Source organism: Aquarana catesbeiana, linkage group LG04, assembly GCF_042186555.1.
Source record: "Aquarana catesbeiana isolate 2022-GZ linkage group LG04, ASM4218655v1, whole genome shotgun sequence".
Lineage (NCBI taxonomy): Eukaryota > Metazoa > Chordata > Amphibia > Anura > Ranidae > Aquarana > Aquarana catesbeiana.
Window position 1 is genome coordinate 1,726,269 of NC_133327.1, and position 19,603 is coordinate 1,745,871.

Genomic DNA, 19,603 nt, shown 5'->3' on the forward strand with positions numbered 1-19,603 from the left:
GCAGGGTTTATCAACTCAAGGCGCCCCAACAGGTCATGTTTTCAGGCTCTCCATTATTTTTCACAGGTGATTTGATCAGTTTCACTGCTTTAGTAATTACCACAGCCATTTCATCTGAGGGAAATCCTGAAAACATGACCTGTTGGGGCGCCTTGAGGACTGGAGTTGAGAAACACTGGTCTACAGAGCAGTGGTCTTCAAACTGCGGATCTGCTGACACCCAGAGTTGGGCCCCCATTCCTCCCAGTGGCGCACAAGAAGGAACGCTTTAGTGATGTTCTCGGAGGTAGGCGGAACCGCTCTAGTGATGTTCTCGGGGGTAGAAGGAACGCTTTAGTGATGTTCTCGGAGGTAGGCGGAACCGCTCTAGTGATGTTCTCGGGGGTAGGTGGAACGCTCTAGTGATGCTCTAGTGATGTTCTCGGGGTTAGGTGGAACGGCTCCGGCCATATTCTCGGGGTTAGGTGGAACGGCTCCGGCCATGTTCTCGGGGTTAGGTGGAACGGCTCCGGCCATGTTCTCGGGGGTAGGTGGAACGGCTCCGGCCATGTTCTCGGGGGTAGGTGGAACGGCTCCGGCCATGTTCTCGGGGGTAGGTGGAACGGCTCCGGCCATGTTCTCGGGGGTAGGTGGAACGGCTCCGGCCATGTTCTCGGGGTTAGGTGGAACGGCTCCGGCCATGTTCTCGGGGTTAGGTGGAACGGCTCCGGCCATGTTCTCGGGGTTAGGTGGAACGGCTCCGGCCATGTTCTCGGGGTTAGGTGGAACGGCTCCGGCCATGTTCTCGGGGTTAGGTGGAACGGCTCCGGCCATGTTCTCGGGGTTAGGTGGAACGGCTCCGGCCATGTTCTCGGGGTTAGGTGGAACGGCTCCGGCCATGTTCTCGGGGTTAGGTGGAACGGCTCCGGCCATGTTCTCGGGGTTAGGTGGAACGGCTCCGGCCATGTTCTCGGGGTTAGGTGGAACGGCTCCGGCCATGTTCTCGGGGTTAGGTGGAACGGCTCCGGCCATGTTCTCGGGGTTAGGTGGAACGGCTCCGGCCATGTTCTCGGGGGTAGGTGGAACCGCTCTGGCCTCCAGTGATGTTCTATGGCATGGGTGCTCAACCTGTGGCCCTCCAGCTGCTGCAGAACTACAAGCCCCATGAAGCCTTGCACGGCTGACAGTACTCGTACTCCTAAGAGGACACAGATGGCCAATAAAACAAATAAAAAAAACCTAATAAACAAAAAAATTGTTGCACTGAAAATAACCAAAAAAGTCCAAACTGTACTGAACAGTCCAAGTGACAAAAACAAAATGCAAAACACTGTGATGTTTGATTCAAGTACTTGTATGTAGATAATCCAAGAATATCCTCCACTATGTGACATCACCAACATTGAAATATGGATGTGCCCTTACCGCAATAGGTGGACCCTCTGTTATGGAAGGTCAAAAGCGCAATGGGAATTATGAATTGTGGCGTGTCCCGGAACCCTGTAGTGCAGATGATGTCCATCCCACAATTGGTGTGACTGGCCCAGGCACCCAGAAGTACTCACAAAATAAGCACAGGGCTCCAAATGGTGTAAAAACCCTCAGACTTTGAGTTTGAACTAGACAAATGTTGGTGGCTTCACATGGTGGAGGATATTCTTGGATTATCTACATCAGCCTTTCTCAACCTTTTCGACACAGGGGAACCCTTGAAAAGCTAAAATAGTTCTCCGGTCTCGGGGAACCCCTGCTAAAAATTAGAAATCTACAGCTCATGATACCTTAGTGTGGTCAGTGGGAAGAATGGTCCTTACACTTGTGGTCATTGGGAAGAATTACCTCCGCTCCTTACAGATAGCTAAAAAGATCAGTGGTGTCAGTGGGAACTTATCTGAGAGGCAGAAATTGCCCAACGCTGAAGGAACCCCTAGCAACCTCTGGAGGAACCTTGGTTGAGAATCACTGATCTACATACAAGCACTTGAATCAAACATCATTGTTTTTAATTTTTGTTTTTGCCACTTGGACTGTTCAGTAGTGCAGTTTGGACTTTTTTTTTTGGTTATTTTGAGATTTTCAGCGCAACTTTTTTTCTTTTTTTTTTTTTTTTTTTTTTAGTGTTTATTGTGTCATATCTCACATTTTATTGTTGCTGCTTCTGTCAGTTTTTTTTTTTTTTTGTTTTGACACAAGCTCAGTATTGGTTTGCTGTTTTTCCCTGTAAATAAAAAAACAAAAAACTGACTGTGGTTATAACCGTCCCTTACTCTACCCAAAATTAAAAGTTTTACCTCTGTAGTTCTGCTTGAAAGTTGAAAGCCCTCTGCTGGCCTAGTGGATTCCCTGTTGAGGTGAGGTCTCAAACAGATCCATGGTGGGTATAGTCCATTGTATAAAAAAAAAAAATAATCTCTTAATACCTCCCCCCCCCCCCCCCCAGACTCTGTCTGCCCTCTCACAGTCATTCAACTACGTGTGGAAGACTTCTTCCTTTAAATACCTCGGGGTCCACCTCACACCCACATATGACACTCTTTAAAAGGTCAACTTCCCCCAACTATATACCTCCATCAGGAACTCCCTGGCCAAGTGGAAATTTTTACGGCTATCTCTCTTTGGCCGCCTTGCGACCATAAAGATGACGGTTTTACCTAGACTTCTTTTTCTCTTTGAGACACTACCCATCCCCATCCCAGCCACGCGCTTTAAGAATCTTCAGGGAGATCTAATACATTTTTTTTGGAATTATAAGAGGCACCGGATCTCTAGGTCAGTATTGTATGTCCCACGCAGTCAGGGTGGCCTTGCCTTCCCCAACATAGCCAAGTACTATCTAGCAGCTAAGCTACGCCCTGCAGCCTCTTGGTGTACCCTCCATGCTTATAACCGATGGACACAAATTGAGAAGCTGTGGTTGGCCCCATCCACCCGAGCTCCATGTTATGGAGCTCGGACACTCCGCTTGGCGGGTTACAGTTACTGGGCCCAATGGCGCTTCTACGAACGCTATGGCGGCGGGCTAAATCGACATATCCGCTCACTACCAATGCCTCTCCGGTTACCTCATTCCTATTTAGACCCAATGTCCCGGACAGCTTGACCTCGCAGATGTCTCACTTTTGGATGGAAAGGGCCTTATTTCGCTATGGTCAATTGGTGGATACCAGAACCTTGCGATCCTTTCAGGACCTGCAAGAAGCCTATGATTTGCCCAGACAGGCCTTTTTTAGTTACCTACAAATACGCCATTATGCACAACCCTTCGTAGTGAACCTTCAGTTCTCCCCCTTAACCGAATTTGAAAAAAATTGTCTAGAGGGCTCGTCCCCTAAAGGTATGATTTTGCGCACCTACCAGCTCCTGACTATTGATATGTTGCCAAACGGACTTCGACATGCCTATATGCGTAAGTGGGAGCAGGCCCTGGGTGAGGATATACCCTTGAAGATGTGGCAGCTCATATGGTCACAGGCCTCCCAAGAGCTCCATTTGTTTGCTCTATAAAGAAAATCAATACAAGATTTTACTCCACTGGTACCAAACCCCAGACCTGCTCCACTCCATATATCCCTCTGCTGATTCCCGCTGTTGGCGCTGTAGTAAAGAAACGGGGACGTTGTATCATACCTATTGGACCTGCCCTCTAATCATCCCCTAGTACATTCTTTACTCCACTCCATCTTTGACTCTTGGGTGCCATTCAACCCGAAAACTTTTTTTCTTCTGGGCCTTCTACCCCCTCTTTTTCCAAACTGTCTAAAAAGCTCTTAGCCCAGGTGCTAACAGCAGCGAGATGCTTGGTGGCCCTGAAATGGAAAAGGCGGGAAACCCCCACACTGTTTGAACTGCACTCTAGAATCAGAGATGTTAAAAGGGTGGAGGATCTGTCAGCCTCCCTAAACAACACTCTTGATGCACACAGTCGACTGTGGGAACCATGGGTTATGCTGGAGATCCCCATTATCTGATATCCCAAGGATGTGTTTGGTGACTCTGGGCAGAGCAGAGCCTCTGGAGCGGTTGGTTGTCCTCTCACACCCTTTCTCTCTCACTCCCCCCCTCGCTTTTCTGACCTTTTCTAACCTTCTCACTATGCTGTTCACTTCCTCCACATGCTCACAAGCACTTATACAGGGTGAACTCTGTTGTGCTACAGCAACTCTGAATACTATCCGACCAACTTGACGATACCACAGACTGCCTATGGATATATGTTTTGTGTGTCCTGACCGAGTTTTGTCACTGGCTTTAATGTATATTGATAACTTGTCAGATATATGCTGTATACAATGATGTGCTTTTTTTTTTTTTTTTTTCTTTGTTGGAAATTTTTGAAAACCAATAAAAATTGTCATATTTAAAAAAAAAAAAAAAAAAAAAAAAAAAAACAAAAAAACTCTGGCTCCCTGTATCAGTCGGGCAGTGCGGGGTGTAGCGGGCTGTCAGCGCTCCGCTCTGATCTTCGGGTGCTCAGTGATTGGGCGGGAGGAGAACAGAGCATCGCCCACCTTGGGCTGCGTGGTGAGTGCCGAGGACAAAAGTGGCTGTTCCACACGCCCCATCGTGTATCCTGGGCTCCGCTTGCCAAGTCTGCGGGCCTGGGGGCGGCATAGCGGGTACCACCGGGTAGAGGGGAGGAGAGTGGGCACACGTCTGCTCTCCTCCCCTTCTTGTTGCTGACCAGGAAGGGACATGTATGATGTCATTTCGGGGTCCCTGTTGACCGGTTTGGGTAAAGAATGTAATGCAATGGGATCTGCACTACATTTTAGTGGTGGAGCACAGAGGAGACCTCTCATTAACAACTTGCCGACCGCCTAACTGTAAATCTACGTCCAGAGTTTTGAGGTTACTTCGACCTCAGGCGCTTTCCCATAAAAGTGATCTCAGTTTGCCGCAGGATCGCTTTTAGAAGCGGCGGGAAAGATGCCCCCTCCCGCCGCTTCCCAGTGGTTCCCAGGCTAACGTTACGGATCAGTAGCTCCAGGAACTGCCCAGCGTCGGCATGGCCTTTTCATAGAAATGAGTGATGGCTAGATGGCCACCGCTCCTCTCTATGCTCTTGGAGGACCCGAGTGACGTCGCCTCTGGTTCTTGGACCATGTAGACATGATTTTTATTTTTTTTCCCTTAAAACAAGAGAAAATTATTATTATTTCCTTTTTTTTTTTTGATCGTTTGCTTTTAAAGATAGTGGAGAGATTTGGGGTCTTTTAGACCCTGGATCTCTCCATAAAGAGTGCCTGTCATGCTGTACTATCACAAGGGACATTTATTCCTTGCATTGGCAACAAAAGTGATTAAAACTTTTTTTTTTTTTTTTTTTTTTTTTTTTTTTTTTACACTGTCCCTTTTTTTAAAAAAAAAAAAAAAAAAAAAAAAATTTATATATAATTTTTTTATTTTTCTTTAAAGTGCCCCCGTCCCCACATGCTGGCGCGTAGTAGTGATCGCATACGTATGTTACATGTGTAAACTGTGTTTGCACCGCACATATGAGGTATCGACGCAAACGTCTGAGCAAGAGCAATAATTCTAGCGCTAGACCTCTTCTGTAACTCTAAACTGGCAACCTGTAGAAATTTAAAGCATATAGAGTTTTTTTAAGTTCCGTAGTTTGGCTCCATTGTATGAGCATGTGCAATTTTAAAGTGTGACATGTTGGGTATCTATTTACTTGGCGTAACATTATCTTTCATATTATGCAAATAAATTGGGGTATACTGTGGTGTGTGGGTTTTTTTTTTTTATTTTCATGAAAGTATATTTTTTTTTTCCAAAGAAATTGTGTTTGAAAAATCGCTGCGCAAAAACTGTGCGACATAAAAAATTTCAACAACCGCCATTTTATTCTCTAGGGCCTCTGCTAAAATTAAATTTAAAAAAAATTATATATATAAAATCAGGATTGCTGCACAAGAAATGTATTTCTATAAAAAAATTACAAAGACATCGAACAGATACCAGATGCAGCTGGCTGCGACGTTTTGGGTTTTCACAGATAACGCCCTTTCTCACAAACGTATGTCTGCAGCTGGTTACATAAATCACATGGTATAATGAATGAACTAGTGTGTATGTGTGTGTATGTGTGTGTATGTGTGTGTATGTGTGTGTATGTGTGTGTATGTGTGTGTATGTGTGTATATATATATATATATATATATATATATATATATATATATATATATATATATATATATATATATATATATATATATATATATATATATATGTGTATATATTTGATTAAGCTGGAATTAATTAACCCACATTTTAGTAACAGGTTTTTTTAACTAATCATTTCTCCCCATTTTACGTGGTTGGAACAATCAAATATCAACAGGTACTATTGTTTCTTTGCGAAAAAAGAAGAAAAAAGGAAAAAAGAAAAAAACAGGTCAAGAAAGAACAATGACACAAAAGCTTTTTCATAAAGAAGTCCTTCCTCCCGGGAAAAAGCTTTCTCTTCACAGTGTCTATAAAAACAACAAAATAATAATGAAATGAAATGCAACAGTGAGCACGGAGTATCATCTTTTTACAATAATATTTAAATAAGTACAAATCAAAATCAGCGTTTAACCCTTTAGGCTGTACTGTGTCCAAACGGTTAATCCAATAAACTTCCCGTTTTTTTTTCAAAATAAGCTCTCTATCTCCTCCTCGTCTATTCATGGGTATGCCATCAATGACCATATATCTTAATTGGGATACTGTATGTTTTTGTTCTGTAAAATGTCTGGATAATGGAAATGTATCCAGTTTTGTCCCGTGATGAAATCTGAAACATTGAGTGATAGACTGGTCAAATCAGATCAATACTGTACACCTATTGCTCGTACTACATTCTTGGGTCCCCCTAACCATGGATCTTACCCTTGTCTATCATGTACTCAATGTACCAGTATAATAAAGGGGAAGAGTTTCTGCCACCCACATAAAGGTTATAATATCAACATTAAAGATTATTTTACATGTCGGTCATCTTATGTTATATACATCATCAAATGCCCATGTGGTTTAATTTATGTGGGGAAAAACAACCCAGAAGGTAAAAGATGGAATCGCGAGGCATAAGTACTCGATCCGGGACAAACTGGATACATTTCCATTATCCAGACATTTTACAGAACAAAAACATACAGTATCCCAATTAAGATATATGGTCATTGATGGCATACCCATGAATAGACGAGGAGGAGATAGAGAGCTTATTTTGAAAAAAAACGGGAAGTTTATTGGATTAACCGTTTGGACACAGTACAGCCTAAAGGGTTAAATACTGATTTTGATTTGTACTTATTCATTTAAATATTATTGTAAAAAGATGATACTCCGTGCTCACTGTTGCATTTCATTATTATTATTATTATTATTTTGTTGTTTTTATAGATACTGTGAAGAGAAAGCTTTTTCCGGGAGGAAGGACTTCTTTATGAAAAAGCTTTTGTGTCATTGTTCTTTCTTGACCCTTTTTTTTTTTTCTTTTTCTTTTTCTTTTTCTTTTTCTTTTTCTTTTTTCCTTTTTTCGCAAAGAAACAATAGAACCTGTTGATATTTGATTGTTCCAACCACGTAAAATGGGGAGAAATGATTAGTTAAAAAAACCTGTTACTAAATGTGGGTTAATTAATTCCAGCTTAAAGGGGTTGTAAAGGTAAACATTTTTTCACCTTAATGCATTCTATGCATTAAGGTGAAAAAACTACTGACAATACCGCCGCCCCCAGCCCCCCCCCGTTTTACTTACCTGACCCCTCGAAAGTCGGCTGCTCGTTCCCAACATCCATTCCGCTGCTCAGCCTGGCTGCTGATTGGCTACAGTGGATGGATTGGAAGCAGCGCAGCCATTGGCTCGCGCTGCTGTCAATCACATCCAATGACGCGGCGGGCTGGGGGGCGGGGCCGAGTGATACAGCGAGCGGCTATAGCCGCCGGCTGTATCACGGGAGCGCGCCCGCAACAACTAACCACCATGCGAGGGAGCTCGCATTGAGGTGGTTAGTTCTTGCGGGGAGGAGCTGAAACAGCCGCCGAGGGACCCCAGAAGAGCAGGTTCGGGGCCACTCTGTGCACAGTGAAGGTAAGTATAACACGTTTGTTATTTTTAAAAAATAAAAAAAATTACCTTTACAACCCCTTTTAATCAAATATAATTAATGAACTAGTGTGTATATACCATTTTTGATTTATGTAACCAGCTGCAGACATACGTTTGTGAGAGAGGGCGTTATCTGTGAAAGCCCAAAACGTCGCAGCCAGCTGCATCTGGTATCTGTTCGATGTCTTTGTAAATTTTTATAGAAATACATTTCTTGTGCAGCAATCCTGATTCATAGTTTCTACATATCGGTCTGTGGGAGGGACCAGATTGCTAGCACAGCCAAGATCGTGTGTATATATATATATATATATATATATATATATATATATATATATATATATATATATATATATATATATATATATATATATATATATATATATATATATATATATATATATAATATATTTGTGTGTATGTGATTTGGGGGTTATAAATATTGTCTAGCAAAAGATACAGATTTTTTTTTTTTATTTTTTTTATTATTCTTTATTTTATGTAGGGTACAAAAAGTAACCATCCAATCACAGTCTGGACAGCTAACAAGTAGTCAAGATAGATAAGTGTAAATCAAATACTATATAAAGATAACTAGTACCAACATGCAAGTAGAAGTAGGACTACTAATATGAAAAGATACTGATTTTAACTTGCAAGCAACAAATGTCAGCAAGTGGTTAAAGAGAATCTGTCACCAAATAAATCATCACATGGGGGACTTTTTTGTCACCTATGTAATGGAAAAAAAAAAGAAGGAAAAAAAGTTTTTAAACTTTAAAAATTCAAGTTCCACCCAAGCACATAAAATAACCCCCCCCCCCCCAAAAAAAAATTGAGGCACCCCAATCGCCACATATATGCACGTACAAATGTAAATGCACGCATAGGGGCGCCTGCACCTAAAACGTTGATTGCGATACACATGTTACATGTACACCAGAATGAGAGCAATAATTCTAGCACCAGACCTCCTTCATAATGCTAAATAAAGCTTTGTTCATTAAAAAAAAAAAAAAAAACTGGCTCCTAACTTTTTTTTTTTTTTTAGCTGACTCCTAGATTTAAAGCAAATTTGTCAAGCCCCAGGTTAATATGATTCCAGATTACAGACGACAGTGCACTCAAAAGGCACAGAGTACGACCCCATAACCATACACTCTATTAGATTTTCTGCAGACTTTTGTCTTCAGATTTACCAAACCTTAAGCGTTTCAATTTGAATGCAATCAGGCAGGCGCTTGCAATACATGGTTTTGGTAAATCTGAAGACAAAAATCTGCAGAAAATCTAATAGTGCGTAGACGGAGTGAACTTCTTGACTGCAACCACAGGTCCATTTTCCCCCATCAACCCAATCAGAGTTGATGGGGGAATCCTTTCCGCTGAGCCATTGGAAAAGAGTGCAACAATAACAGCCGCTAGCATTAATTGCATGTTAAGTCCAACAAGCTGGTTGTTCCCAAGTTGATTGATCGACTTTGGTACATTCAGCTTGTCCATACAGGAACCGGTCGAGATTTGAGCAGTCTATGGGTGGCTTTAGCTGGAGCCACCTGTTGCAGAAGGACTGTCCCCTCTGTGTTTAGATCAGCCTTTCTCAACCTTTTCAACACAGAGAAACCCTTGAAATAGTTCTCCGGTCTCAGGGAACCCCTGCTAAAAATTAGAAATCTACAACTCATCATACATTAGTGTGATGGTCATTGGGAAGAATTGCCTCCTTACAGGTAGTTAAAAAGATCAATGGTGTCAGTGGGAACTTATCTGAGAGGCAGAAATTGCCCAATGCTGAATTAACCCCTAGCAACCTCTGGAGGAACCCTAGGGTTCCACGGAACCCTGGTTGACAATCGCTGGTTTAGATATAGACTTGTTGCAACTGAGTGGCGGTGGTGCTCGGGGTACGGGGCAAGGCCTCGGGTACTCACAAAATCCAATGAAGGGTATGAAAGCTGGAGGTAACCAAGATTGCTGCCAATGGGTGGTAGGAACACACCAGAAAGCTCCCTGGCTCGAAGCAGAAGCAACATTTGGGTGATGCTTTTTCGTTGCTGACTGGAAAAAAGAGTGTGGAGCTTGCATGGCACTCCACCCAGCAGATGACCCCAGTGCTCCGTCCCTCAGCGTTGACTCCCCTACCCCAGAAAAAACGGTGGAAAGCTGCAAATTTAAAGGAGCTCAGTGGCCCAAACGATGAGGTAGCTCCCAGTTAGCCTACCCACAGAGTGCTGAGAGACCGGGCAAGCACCAAGACAATGCCACCGGCTTTGGATATGGAAAGCACTTCGCTGCTAATTTGTTACCAGAACGGGGTCTGGAAAGTGCTTAATGCAAAAACAAGTGGTGGAAGGTCACTTCCAAGGCTATCCTCTCAGGGTCCAGGTATGGCAATTCAAAGCTAGGCTGAGGTTGTAGGGAAGGGAATGATCTTCTCTCTGGATTTGTTACGGTCTCTGGCCTTGTGGAGATGTTTCCTTAATTCCCGGTTACTGTGATAAGCCTGGAAGTGTGGGAGAATCTTCAGTAGTGATGCCACAATAATATATGATGGGGGTTCTCCTCCCCATATCTTCTGAAAGACCTTCTCTTTTATTTCTGTTGTTAAGGGTACAGAAAATGAGGGAGGAAGGGACATGCATGTCCCTTCCTCATTCCATCCAAAACTAAAGATACTTTATACGTATGTCGAGTTAGGAATGTATTCTTTTGGTTACAGCGGGGTTGTGGGTGTGCTCTGGGGTGTCATTGGAGTCAGATGTGTACTCGGTGGGATCAGGAGTGTGTTCTCTGGCGTCATCAGAATTAGCAGTGTGCTCTGTAGCAGGGTCAGGAGTGTGCTCCTTGGTATCAGTGGAGTTCTGTTGTCAGTTGGATCAAGGGTGTGCTTTCTGGTGTCAGGATTGTGCTCTGGGGTGTCAGTGGGGAAAAGAGGGTCCTCTCTGGGGTGTGTTTTGTTGGGTCTGGAGTGTCACTGGAGAAGGAGCGTCCTTTGTTGTGTCAGCAGGGTTAGGCGTGTGCTCTGTGGGTGTCAGCGGAGGTCCGGAGTGTGTTATATCGGCAAGATCACAGGTGTGCTCTGGGGTGGTGTTGGGGTCAGGATTGTGCTTTGGGGTGCCGTGGGGCCAGGGTTGTACTCAGTCTTTGTGGGGGGGGGGGGGGTCAGGATTGTTCTCTGTGTTCTCTGGGGTGTTATCAGGATCACAAGTGTGCTCTCTGTCACTGTGGTCAGGATTGTGCTTTGGGATGTTAGTGAAATCACAGGTGTGCTCTGGGGTGCCAGGGTGCCATTGGGGTCACAGGTGTGCTCTGGGGTGTCGTGGGGTCAGGGTTGTACTCAGTCGTTGGGGGGGGGGGGGGGGTGTCAGGATTGTTCTCTGGGGTGTTATCTGGATCACAAGAGTGCTCTCTGGGGAGTGGCTGTGGTCAGGATTGTGCTTTGGGATGTCAGTGAAATCACAGGTGTGCTCTGGGGTGTGCCATTGGGCGTCACAGGTGTGCTCTGGGGTATATGGAAAAATGCAGCGCATGTACAAATGAGCATATGTGTTTATAATGGTAAAATAGTGCTAGAATGGATAATTAACCACAAGTGAGTTAAAACAAAAACGTCCATAAATGGATGTGGATGTCCAACTGCGCAGGAGGTATAGGTACTCCCAGAGGTGGTGGTGATCTGATGGTGGTCAGAAGTCACCTGGCATCTTATAACGACTTTCCAACAGGGTGGATCATTCAGACAAAATGCAAAATGCTCTGGGGTGCCATTGGGCGTCACAGGTGTGCTCTGGGGTGCCATTGGGCGTCACAGGTGTGCCATTGGGCGTCACAGGTGTGCTCTGGGGTGCCATTGGGCGTCACAGGTGTGCTCTGGGGTGCCATTGGGGGTCACAGGTGTGCTCTGGGGTGCCATTGGGGGGTCACAGGTGTGCTTTGGGGGGTCACAGGTGTGCTCTGGGGTGCCATTGGGGGTCACAGGTGTGCTCTGGGGTGCCATTGAGGGTCACAGGTGTGCTCTGGGGTGCCATTGGGGGTCACAGGTGTGCTCTGGGGTGCCATTGGGGGTCACAGGTGTGCTCTGGGGTGCGATTGGGGGTCACAGGTGTGCTCTGGGGTGCTATCGGGGTTCTAGGTGCACTCTCTGGGGCGTCACTGGTCAGGAATGTGCTTTGGGAAGTCAGTGGAATCACAGGTGAGCTCTAGGCTGTGAGCGGGATTACAATTGTGCTCTGGGGTGTCAGCCAGGTCTCAGGTGTGCATTAGGGTGTAAGCAGTGTCACGGGTCTGCTCTGGGGTGTCAGCAGGATCAGGATTGTGTCCTGTCCAGTGGCACCAAAAAGCAGTGGGCTTTTTGGTGCCACTGGGGTCAGGATTGTGCTCTAGGGTATCTGCAGGGCCAGAATTGTGTCCTGGTGTTTATGGTGTCAGGATTATACTCTGGGGGGTTGGTGGGGTCAGGAGTGTGCTCTCTGGTGTCCTCGGGGTCAGCCATAGGCTCTCCGGTGTCATCGGGGTCAGCTGTGTGCTCAGTGGTGTCATGCAGGGCGGGATCTGGCAGTGACAGGCGGAGGGGCAGCTGGTATTTTTATCTGTGTGGTTGCAGATGTCTCTCTTGCCTATGTTTGGCAGTCGGAGTCGCTGTGTTGTGAGATTTGTTTATGTTGGAGCTGCAGAGCCTTCCACTACTTCCAGCATGAACCCGGCCGGCTCTGACTGCTTCTATGGGGCCGTTATATCTGCTCGATCTGCTTTCCTGCCCCCGTCCAGGTACGCTGTAGAAGTTGGGGGGTTATAGTGTGTGTGTGTGTGTGTGTAGCTTTGTGTTGGCGTGTTTTTGGGCTCAGTAATTGCAGTTTTCGGGGACTTAATGGCAGTGTCAGATTTTTTTAGGATTTGGTAGTGAAGGGGTGTTGGGTGATTTTGGCTCATTATTGGCAGTCGAAGTATCTTGAAGTTTTGGGGTTCAGTATTGGCAGATTTTGAGGCTCTGTGTGGGGTGTTTTGGGCTCAGTATTTGCAGTTTGAGGCAGTAGGGATGTTTTGAGGCTTTGTATTAGCTGTGTATGGGTGTTGGGCTGTTATGAGGTTCTTTATTGGCCATGTGTGGGTGTTGAGAGGTTTTGGCGATCGGTATTAGCTTTGTGGGATATTCGGGATATTTTGGGGGGGTTCAGTATTGGCAGTCCCAGGTTTTGGGGCTTAGCATTAGCTGTGTGAGACTCCGGGGAAGTTCTCAGGCTCAGTATGGACTGTGTGGGGTTTTCAGGTTGCTTTGGAATTCAGTATTGGCAGTGTGGGGTCTTTAGGGTGTTTTAGGGTATAGTACTGGCATTGTGGGGTTTGGGGCTCCAGTATTGGCTTTGTGGGGGTGTTGGGAAGTTTTGGGGCTCAGTAGCATTCAAATGTTTGGTGTAGGTAGGTTTTGGGTCTCATTATTGACTGTGTGGTGGTATTTGGATGTTTTGGGGTTCAGTATTGGCTGTGTGTGGATGTTTTGGGGCTTGTTGTTAGCTGTGTTGGGATGTTTTGAGGTTCGTCATTGGCCATGTGGGGGTGTTGTGGATTTGTATTAACTGTGTGGGGGTATTCTGGATGTTTTGGTGCTCAGTATTGGCCATGTGAGACTCTGGAAATGTTCTGAGGCTCAGTATGAAATGTATGGGGTTTTCAGAATATTTTGGGAATCAATCTAGGCAATGTGAGGTTTTCAAGATGTTTTGGGGCTTGGTATTGACATTGTGGGGTTTTGGGGCTCCAGTAGTGGCTCTGTGGGGGTGTTGGGAAGTTTTGGTGCTCAGTAGCATTCGAAGTTTGGCAGTGGCAACATAGGGGTGATGGGAGATGTTTTGGAACTCAGTATCGGCTGTGTTTGGATGTTTTGGGGCTCAGTGTTGACTGTGTGGGGATGTTTTGGGACTCTGTATTCACTATGTGGGAGTGTAGGTGGGTTTTGGGTCTCATTATTGGCTGTGGTGGTGTTTACATGTTTTGGGGTTCGGTATTGGCTGTGTTTGGGATGTTTTGAGGTTTGTTGGGCCATATGGGGGATATCCGGAATGTTTTGGGGCTCAGTCGTGGCAGTGTGAGGTTTTTGGGATGTTATGGGGCTTAGCATTGGCCGTGTGAGTCTCTGGGGATGTTCTGAGGCTCAGTATGGACAGTGTGGGGTTTTCAGGTTATTTTTGAGGCCAGTGTTGGGTGTTCAGGATGTTTTGAGGTTCAGTATTGGCATTGTGAGCTTTACATGATGTTTTGGGGCTCCAATATTTACTGTGGGTTGATTTTGAGCCTCAATATTGGCTGTGTGATGGTGTTTGGATGTTCTGGGGTTCAGTTTTGGGGCTCGGTGTTGGGATGTTTTGGGGCTTGGCATTGACTATGTGGGGGCGGTGGGATGTTTTGAGGTTCTGTATTGGCTGTTTTTGGAGCCAGGGAAAGAGGTGTATATATTAGTAGTGTAGAAATGTTTTGAGTGGGGGAGGAGATTTTGGTATCTTTAAACATAAACTGACTGCCTTCTCTCCTCCATATCATTGCAGTGACAGCGGGGAGGACTCGCTGGACACTTTGCTCACACGTCTCCCCCTCACGCCATCTCTGTCTCCTCGAAAACGTACCACCAGCCAGAGCAAGACCGAACCGCCATTACTGCGCACCAGCAAGAGGACCATTTACACCGCCGGGCGCCCACCCTGGTACAATGAGTCTGGCACACCTTTCAACGAGGCCTTTGTTATCGGTGAGTGGAAGGTCAGCAGGCAATTTACATGGCAAGGGATATATGAAAGAAAGCATATCAATTTTTCATATTTAGCAGGTCTTGTTTTCCATTTGCTTACCGGGCTAATCCTAACTGCTTTGCTGGAAAATAAAAATACTGTTGATCATATTAGTAACAACACAGGAGCACCATTGGGAGACAGGAACAGAGCGTTGTCCCCCTATAACTGCAAGTGCCTAAACTAAGACCTTCATGGCAGGATTACCAGAGATCATTGCAAAGCTGTAGGTTTATGAGGACTGTGAATGACAACCGCTTGGTAAACATATTGCTATGTTGTATTTGATGTACTACTTAGTATATAATGTGACAGTCCTTCAGAGTATTCTCTCATCACTCAGAGTATTTTCTCCCTGTATGTCTTTACTCATCATTCCTTTTCCTGTTCCAGGTCTGTGCGGCGGCAGTGCGTCTGGGAAGACTACGGTAGCCAATAAAATAATTGAAGCCCTGGATGTGCCCTGGGTGGTCCTTCTGTCCATGGACTCCTTCTATAAGGTCTGCTTATAGGATCATTCCCAGATTTTACATAGCTGAATGCACAATGCCATCTTTGGGGGGGGGGTAGAGCTGAGATCTGTCTCGGGGACCCGATGGGGGGGGGGGTAGAGCTGAGATCTGTCTCGGGGACCCGATGGGGGGGGGGGGTTGTGGGGGGGAGGGGTAGAGCTGACATCTGTCCCGGGGACCCAACTGGGGGGGAAATGTGTAGAGCCGACATCTGTCTTGGGGACCTGGTGGGGGGGGGGGGGGTAGCGCTGACATCTGTCCCGGGGACCCGACGGGGGGAAGAGGTAGAGCTGACATCTGTCCCGGGGACCCGACGGGGGGGAAGGCGTACAGCTGAGATCTTCCTGAGGTCCTGGTCAGGCTGAGTGTAGAGCTAAGATCTCTCCCAGGAACCTGGTTAGGGAGGAATGTAAAGCAGAGATCTGGCTGCGGGGGTGTAGAGCAGAGAGGGGTCCCAGGACCCTTGCTGGGAGGACTGTAGAGCTGAGATTTGTCCCAGGGCGCTTAAAACTGAGATCGGTCCTGGGGACCTGGCCTGGGGGGGGGAAATGTGTAGAGCCGACATCTGTCTTGGGGACCTGGTGGGGGGGTAGCACTGACATCTGTCCCGGGGACCCGACGGGGGGGAAGAGGTAGAGCTGACATCTGTTCCGGGGACCCGACTGGGGGGAAGGCGTACAGCTGAGATCTGTCCCAGGGATCCAGCTGGGGGCATCGTAGAGCTAAGGTATGTCCTGGGGACCCGACTGGGGGAGATAGGGTGGAGCTGAGATCTGTCCCAGGGACCTGACTGGGGGGAAGGCGTAGAGCTGAGATCTTCCTGAGGTCCTGGTCAGGCTGAGTGTAGAGCTAAGATCTCTCCCAGGAACCTGGTTAGGGAGGAATGTAAAGCAGAGATCTGGCTGCGGGGGTGTAGAGCAGAGAGGGGTCCCAGGACCCTTGCTGGGAGGACTGTAGAGCTGAGATTTGTCCCAGGGCGCTTAAAACGGAGATCGGTCCTGGGGACCTGTCCTGGGAGAGGGAAGCGTAGACCTAAGATCTCTGTATCCCGGGTCCCCCGTCTTACCTTACTTTTCTCTTTCCACCTTCCGCAGATCCTTAGTAAGGAGGAGCAGGAATTGGCTGCCAGAAACGAGTATAATTTCGATCACCCCGATGCGTTTGACTTTGATCTTTTGGTGAATGTGCTGAGGAAGCTGAAGAAGGGGAAGAGTGTGAAGGTGCCGGTCTATGATTTCACCACTCACAGCCGCAGGAAGGATTGGGTGAGCCCGGAGGGTTGTATTCCTGGGATTGCTCAGATGTGTTGTGTGTGCGGAGGTAGATCTCTGTTCTCACTCGTCTCTTCCAGAAAACCGTGTATGGGGCCAACGTTGTCATATTCGAAGGCATCCTGTCATTTGCCAATAAGGAGCTCTTGAAGGTGAGACTCTGCTACACTTCTCTCTCAATGCTTGTTCAATATCTCTTCCCGACATAATTCTCCTCCCCATGACTGCTTGCTCCGCCTCTCTCTGGCACCATGGTCCAAGCCTCCTCCCCATGATTGCATTCTTCGCCTCTCCTTACCTGACATACCTTTTTTAATCTCCCCTCCCCTGACAGCTTGATCTACGTCCCATGATGACAGCGTGTGAACCTTTCCTCCCCCTGATATAATGCTCTAATTCTGTCCTCCCCCTAAGAGCATGCTCTCTCTCCTCTCCCTATTATCCCCCCTGACGCCATCCTCTGCTTCTCCTCTCCCTATTATCCCCCCTAACGCCATCCTCTGCCTCTCCTCTCCCTATTATCCCCCCTGACGCCATCCTCTTCCTCTCCTCTCCCTATTATCCCCCCTGACAGCCTCCTCTGCCTCTCCTCTCCCTATTATCCCCACCCCTCCCCCGACGCCATCCTCTGCCTCTCCTCTCCCTATTATCCCCCCCTGACGGCCTCCTCTGCCTCTCCTCCTCTCCCTATTATCCCCCCTGACGCCATCCTCTTCCTCTCCTCTCCCTATTATCCCCCCTGACGCCCTCCTCTGCCTCTCCTCTCCCTATTATCCCCCCTGACAGCCTCCTCTGCCTCTCCTCTCCCTATTATCCCCCCTGACAGCCTCCTCTGCTTCTCCTCTCCCTATTATCCCCCCTGACGCCATCCTCTGCCTCTCCTCTACCTATTATCCCCCCTGACGGTCTCCTCTTACTGAAATCTTGGTCAGCCTCTCCTCTGTTCCCCTTGATTACCCGGTTCACCTCTTCTCTCCTCAGCTGCTGGACATGAAGGTGTTTGTGGATACGGACTCTGACATTCGGCTAGTCCGTCGGCTGAAGCGGGACATCATGGAGCGGGGGCGTGACATCGTGGGGGTCATTAAGCAGTATAATAAGTTTGTGAAGCCAGCGTTTGAGCAGTACATCGAGCCCACTGTTCAGCTGGCAGACATTGTGGTGCCAAGAGGTGAGTGTGCCTACTTACCTCTGATTCCTCAAAATGCCTGTGTAATCATCTCTCCGTATTCGATATGGAGAGATGAGCGTGCCTACTAACATCTGTCTCCTGATTCCCAACGCTATCTATTAAATGATCTCTGTGCAGACCTAACCTGTGACATTTGTTTCGCGTTGAGGGCTGTCCACTACAGGACTCTGCATAGTGTTTACCGGGCGGCCGAGGGACCATGCCGGGCGTCTGTGTACATTTGTGTTGCCAACAGTTCTGCGTTCTCACACCGCATCTCCGATCTGGGGAATGCAATTCCAGTGCACTGCTACTTCTGCCCACTAGAGGGGGATGTCTCGGTCTCTGAAATATCCTGCCCTGATGTGTCCTCTGCGCTCCTGTCTATGTGTGTGATATTTCGGTATGTGCTTTGGCATATGTGCACAGTGTATATAGTTTATGGCTCTTCTCTTCTTCCAGGTGGGGAGAACTTTGTGGCTCTGGACCTCATCGTTCAGCACGTTCACAGTCAGCTAGAGAAGGTGAATGTCTTGTCATTGTTTGCTCTCCGGCATGTGCATGTTGTGTTATCATAGCTCTCCCAGTATAATCACCCCTCTGTCAGTGCAGTGCCCTCCCTCCAGTGGCAGTGTGGGGGGCTGCTGTCTTTTCAGTGCCCCTTTCTGCAGGAGTAAGGAAAGTGTGTACTTGTATGGGGTTCATTTGGAGTTAGGGTTCCATGTGAGGCAGGGCTTAGAGAGTTAAGAGAGGCAATTGAAAAAGACACATGATTGGTTCCATTGCTGAAAAATGCTCATTCCCTGGCTGCCATGCTGATTTGGCTTGGCTTTGCTTGCTTGCACTGACTAGCAAACAAGGATAAGGACTGAAGCCCAGCACCAAGCAATATCAGGAGGTGATTAGATCTGGCAGCCTTTTTTTTTTTTTTACTATCTAGGTGAAGATGTACTTTACAGTTTTAGGGGTACAGGTCACAGGAGAAGTATGTGGGCTGTCATTGTTTACCCTTCCATATGGAAATGCTGGTTCCCTCGCTGTCATGTTCATTATCTGGATTTCTGAGTCTTTCCCCCAGTTACTATATAGAAGTAGTAGTGACTCAGTGACAGTGAAGTAATAAAGACAGGCAGCTGGCATTTTCAGAAACAGACTGGCAGTGGGTGCCCAGATAATGAAGTGTTAAAGGGATACACTGATAGTAAAGGGATTAGGTTTAGGGATCAGGTAGAGAAGAGTGAAGTTTTAGAAGGGTGATTTGGTGGTAAGGGCTCGGGTTGGGGTAGGGTATAGAAAGGAAGTATTATAGGTGTGAGCTGATAGTAGGGCTCAAATTAGAGATTGGATAGGGAAGGGTTGAAGTGTTGGAGGGGTGATATGATGGTAGGGGTTAGGTTAGAGATCGAGTAGAGAAGGGTTGAAGTGGTGATCTGATGGTAGGGGGTTAGGTTAGAGATCGAGTAGGGATGGGTTGAAGTGGTGATCTGATGGTAGGGGTTTAGGTTAGAGATCGGGTAGGAGGGAAGGGTTGAAGTGTTGGAGGGGTGATCTGATGGTAGGGGGTTAGGTTAGAGATCGAGTAGAGAAGGGTTGAAGTGGTGATCTGATGGTAGGGGTTAGGTTAGAGATCGAGTAGAGAAGGGTTGAAGTGGTGATCTGATGGTAGGGGTTAGGTTAGAGATCGAGTAGAGAAGGGTTGAAGTGTTGCAGGGGTAATCTGAAGGTGGGGGCGGGGTTAGGTTAGAGATCGAGTAGGGAAGTGTTGGAGGGGAGATCTGATGGTAGGG

General features: G+C 46.9%; 1 protein-coding gene across 3 annotated transcripts in view; it reads left to right on the forward strand.

The window, feature by feature from the left end:
• LOC141138984 (uridine-cytidine kinase-like 1) overlaps nucleotides 1–19,603 on the forward strand; it is a 33,298-nt gene that overhangs the window by 1,070 nt on the left and 12,625 nt on the right. The window contains exons 1-7 of one of the 3 annotated variants that reach the window (XM_073624723.1): nucleotides 12,672–12,850; nucleotides 14,623–14,822; nucleotides 15,256–15,362; nucleotides 16,469–16,639; nucleotides 16,726–16,797; nucleotides 17,627–17,816; nucleotides 18,279–18,340. In XM_073624723.1, the coding sequence (XP_073480824.1) occupies nucleotides 12,687–12,850; nucleotides 14,623–14,822; nucleotides 15,256–15,362; nucleotides 16,469–16,639; nucleotides 16,726–16,797; nucleotides 17,627–17,816; nucleotides 18,279–18,340 (966 nt within the window). In that variant the 5' untranslated portion in view covers nucleotides 12,672–12,686. Of the gene's footprint in view, nucleotides 1–12,671; nucleotides 12,851–14,622; nucleotides 14,823–15,255; nucleotides 15,363–16,468; nucleotides 16,640–16,725; nucleotides 16,798–17,626; nucleotides 17,817–18,278; nucleotides 18,341–19,603 lie in introns of those variants that run through there. The other 2 variants (XM_073624724.1, XM_073624725.1) reach the window with 2 other exon arrangements.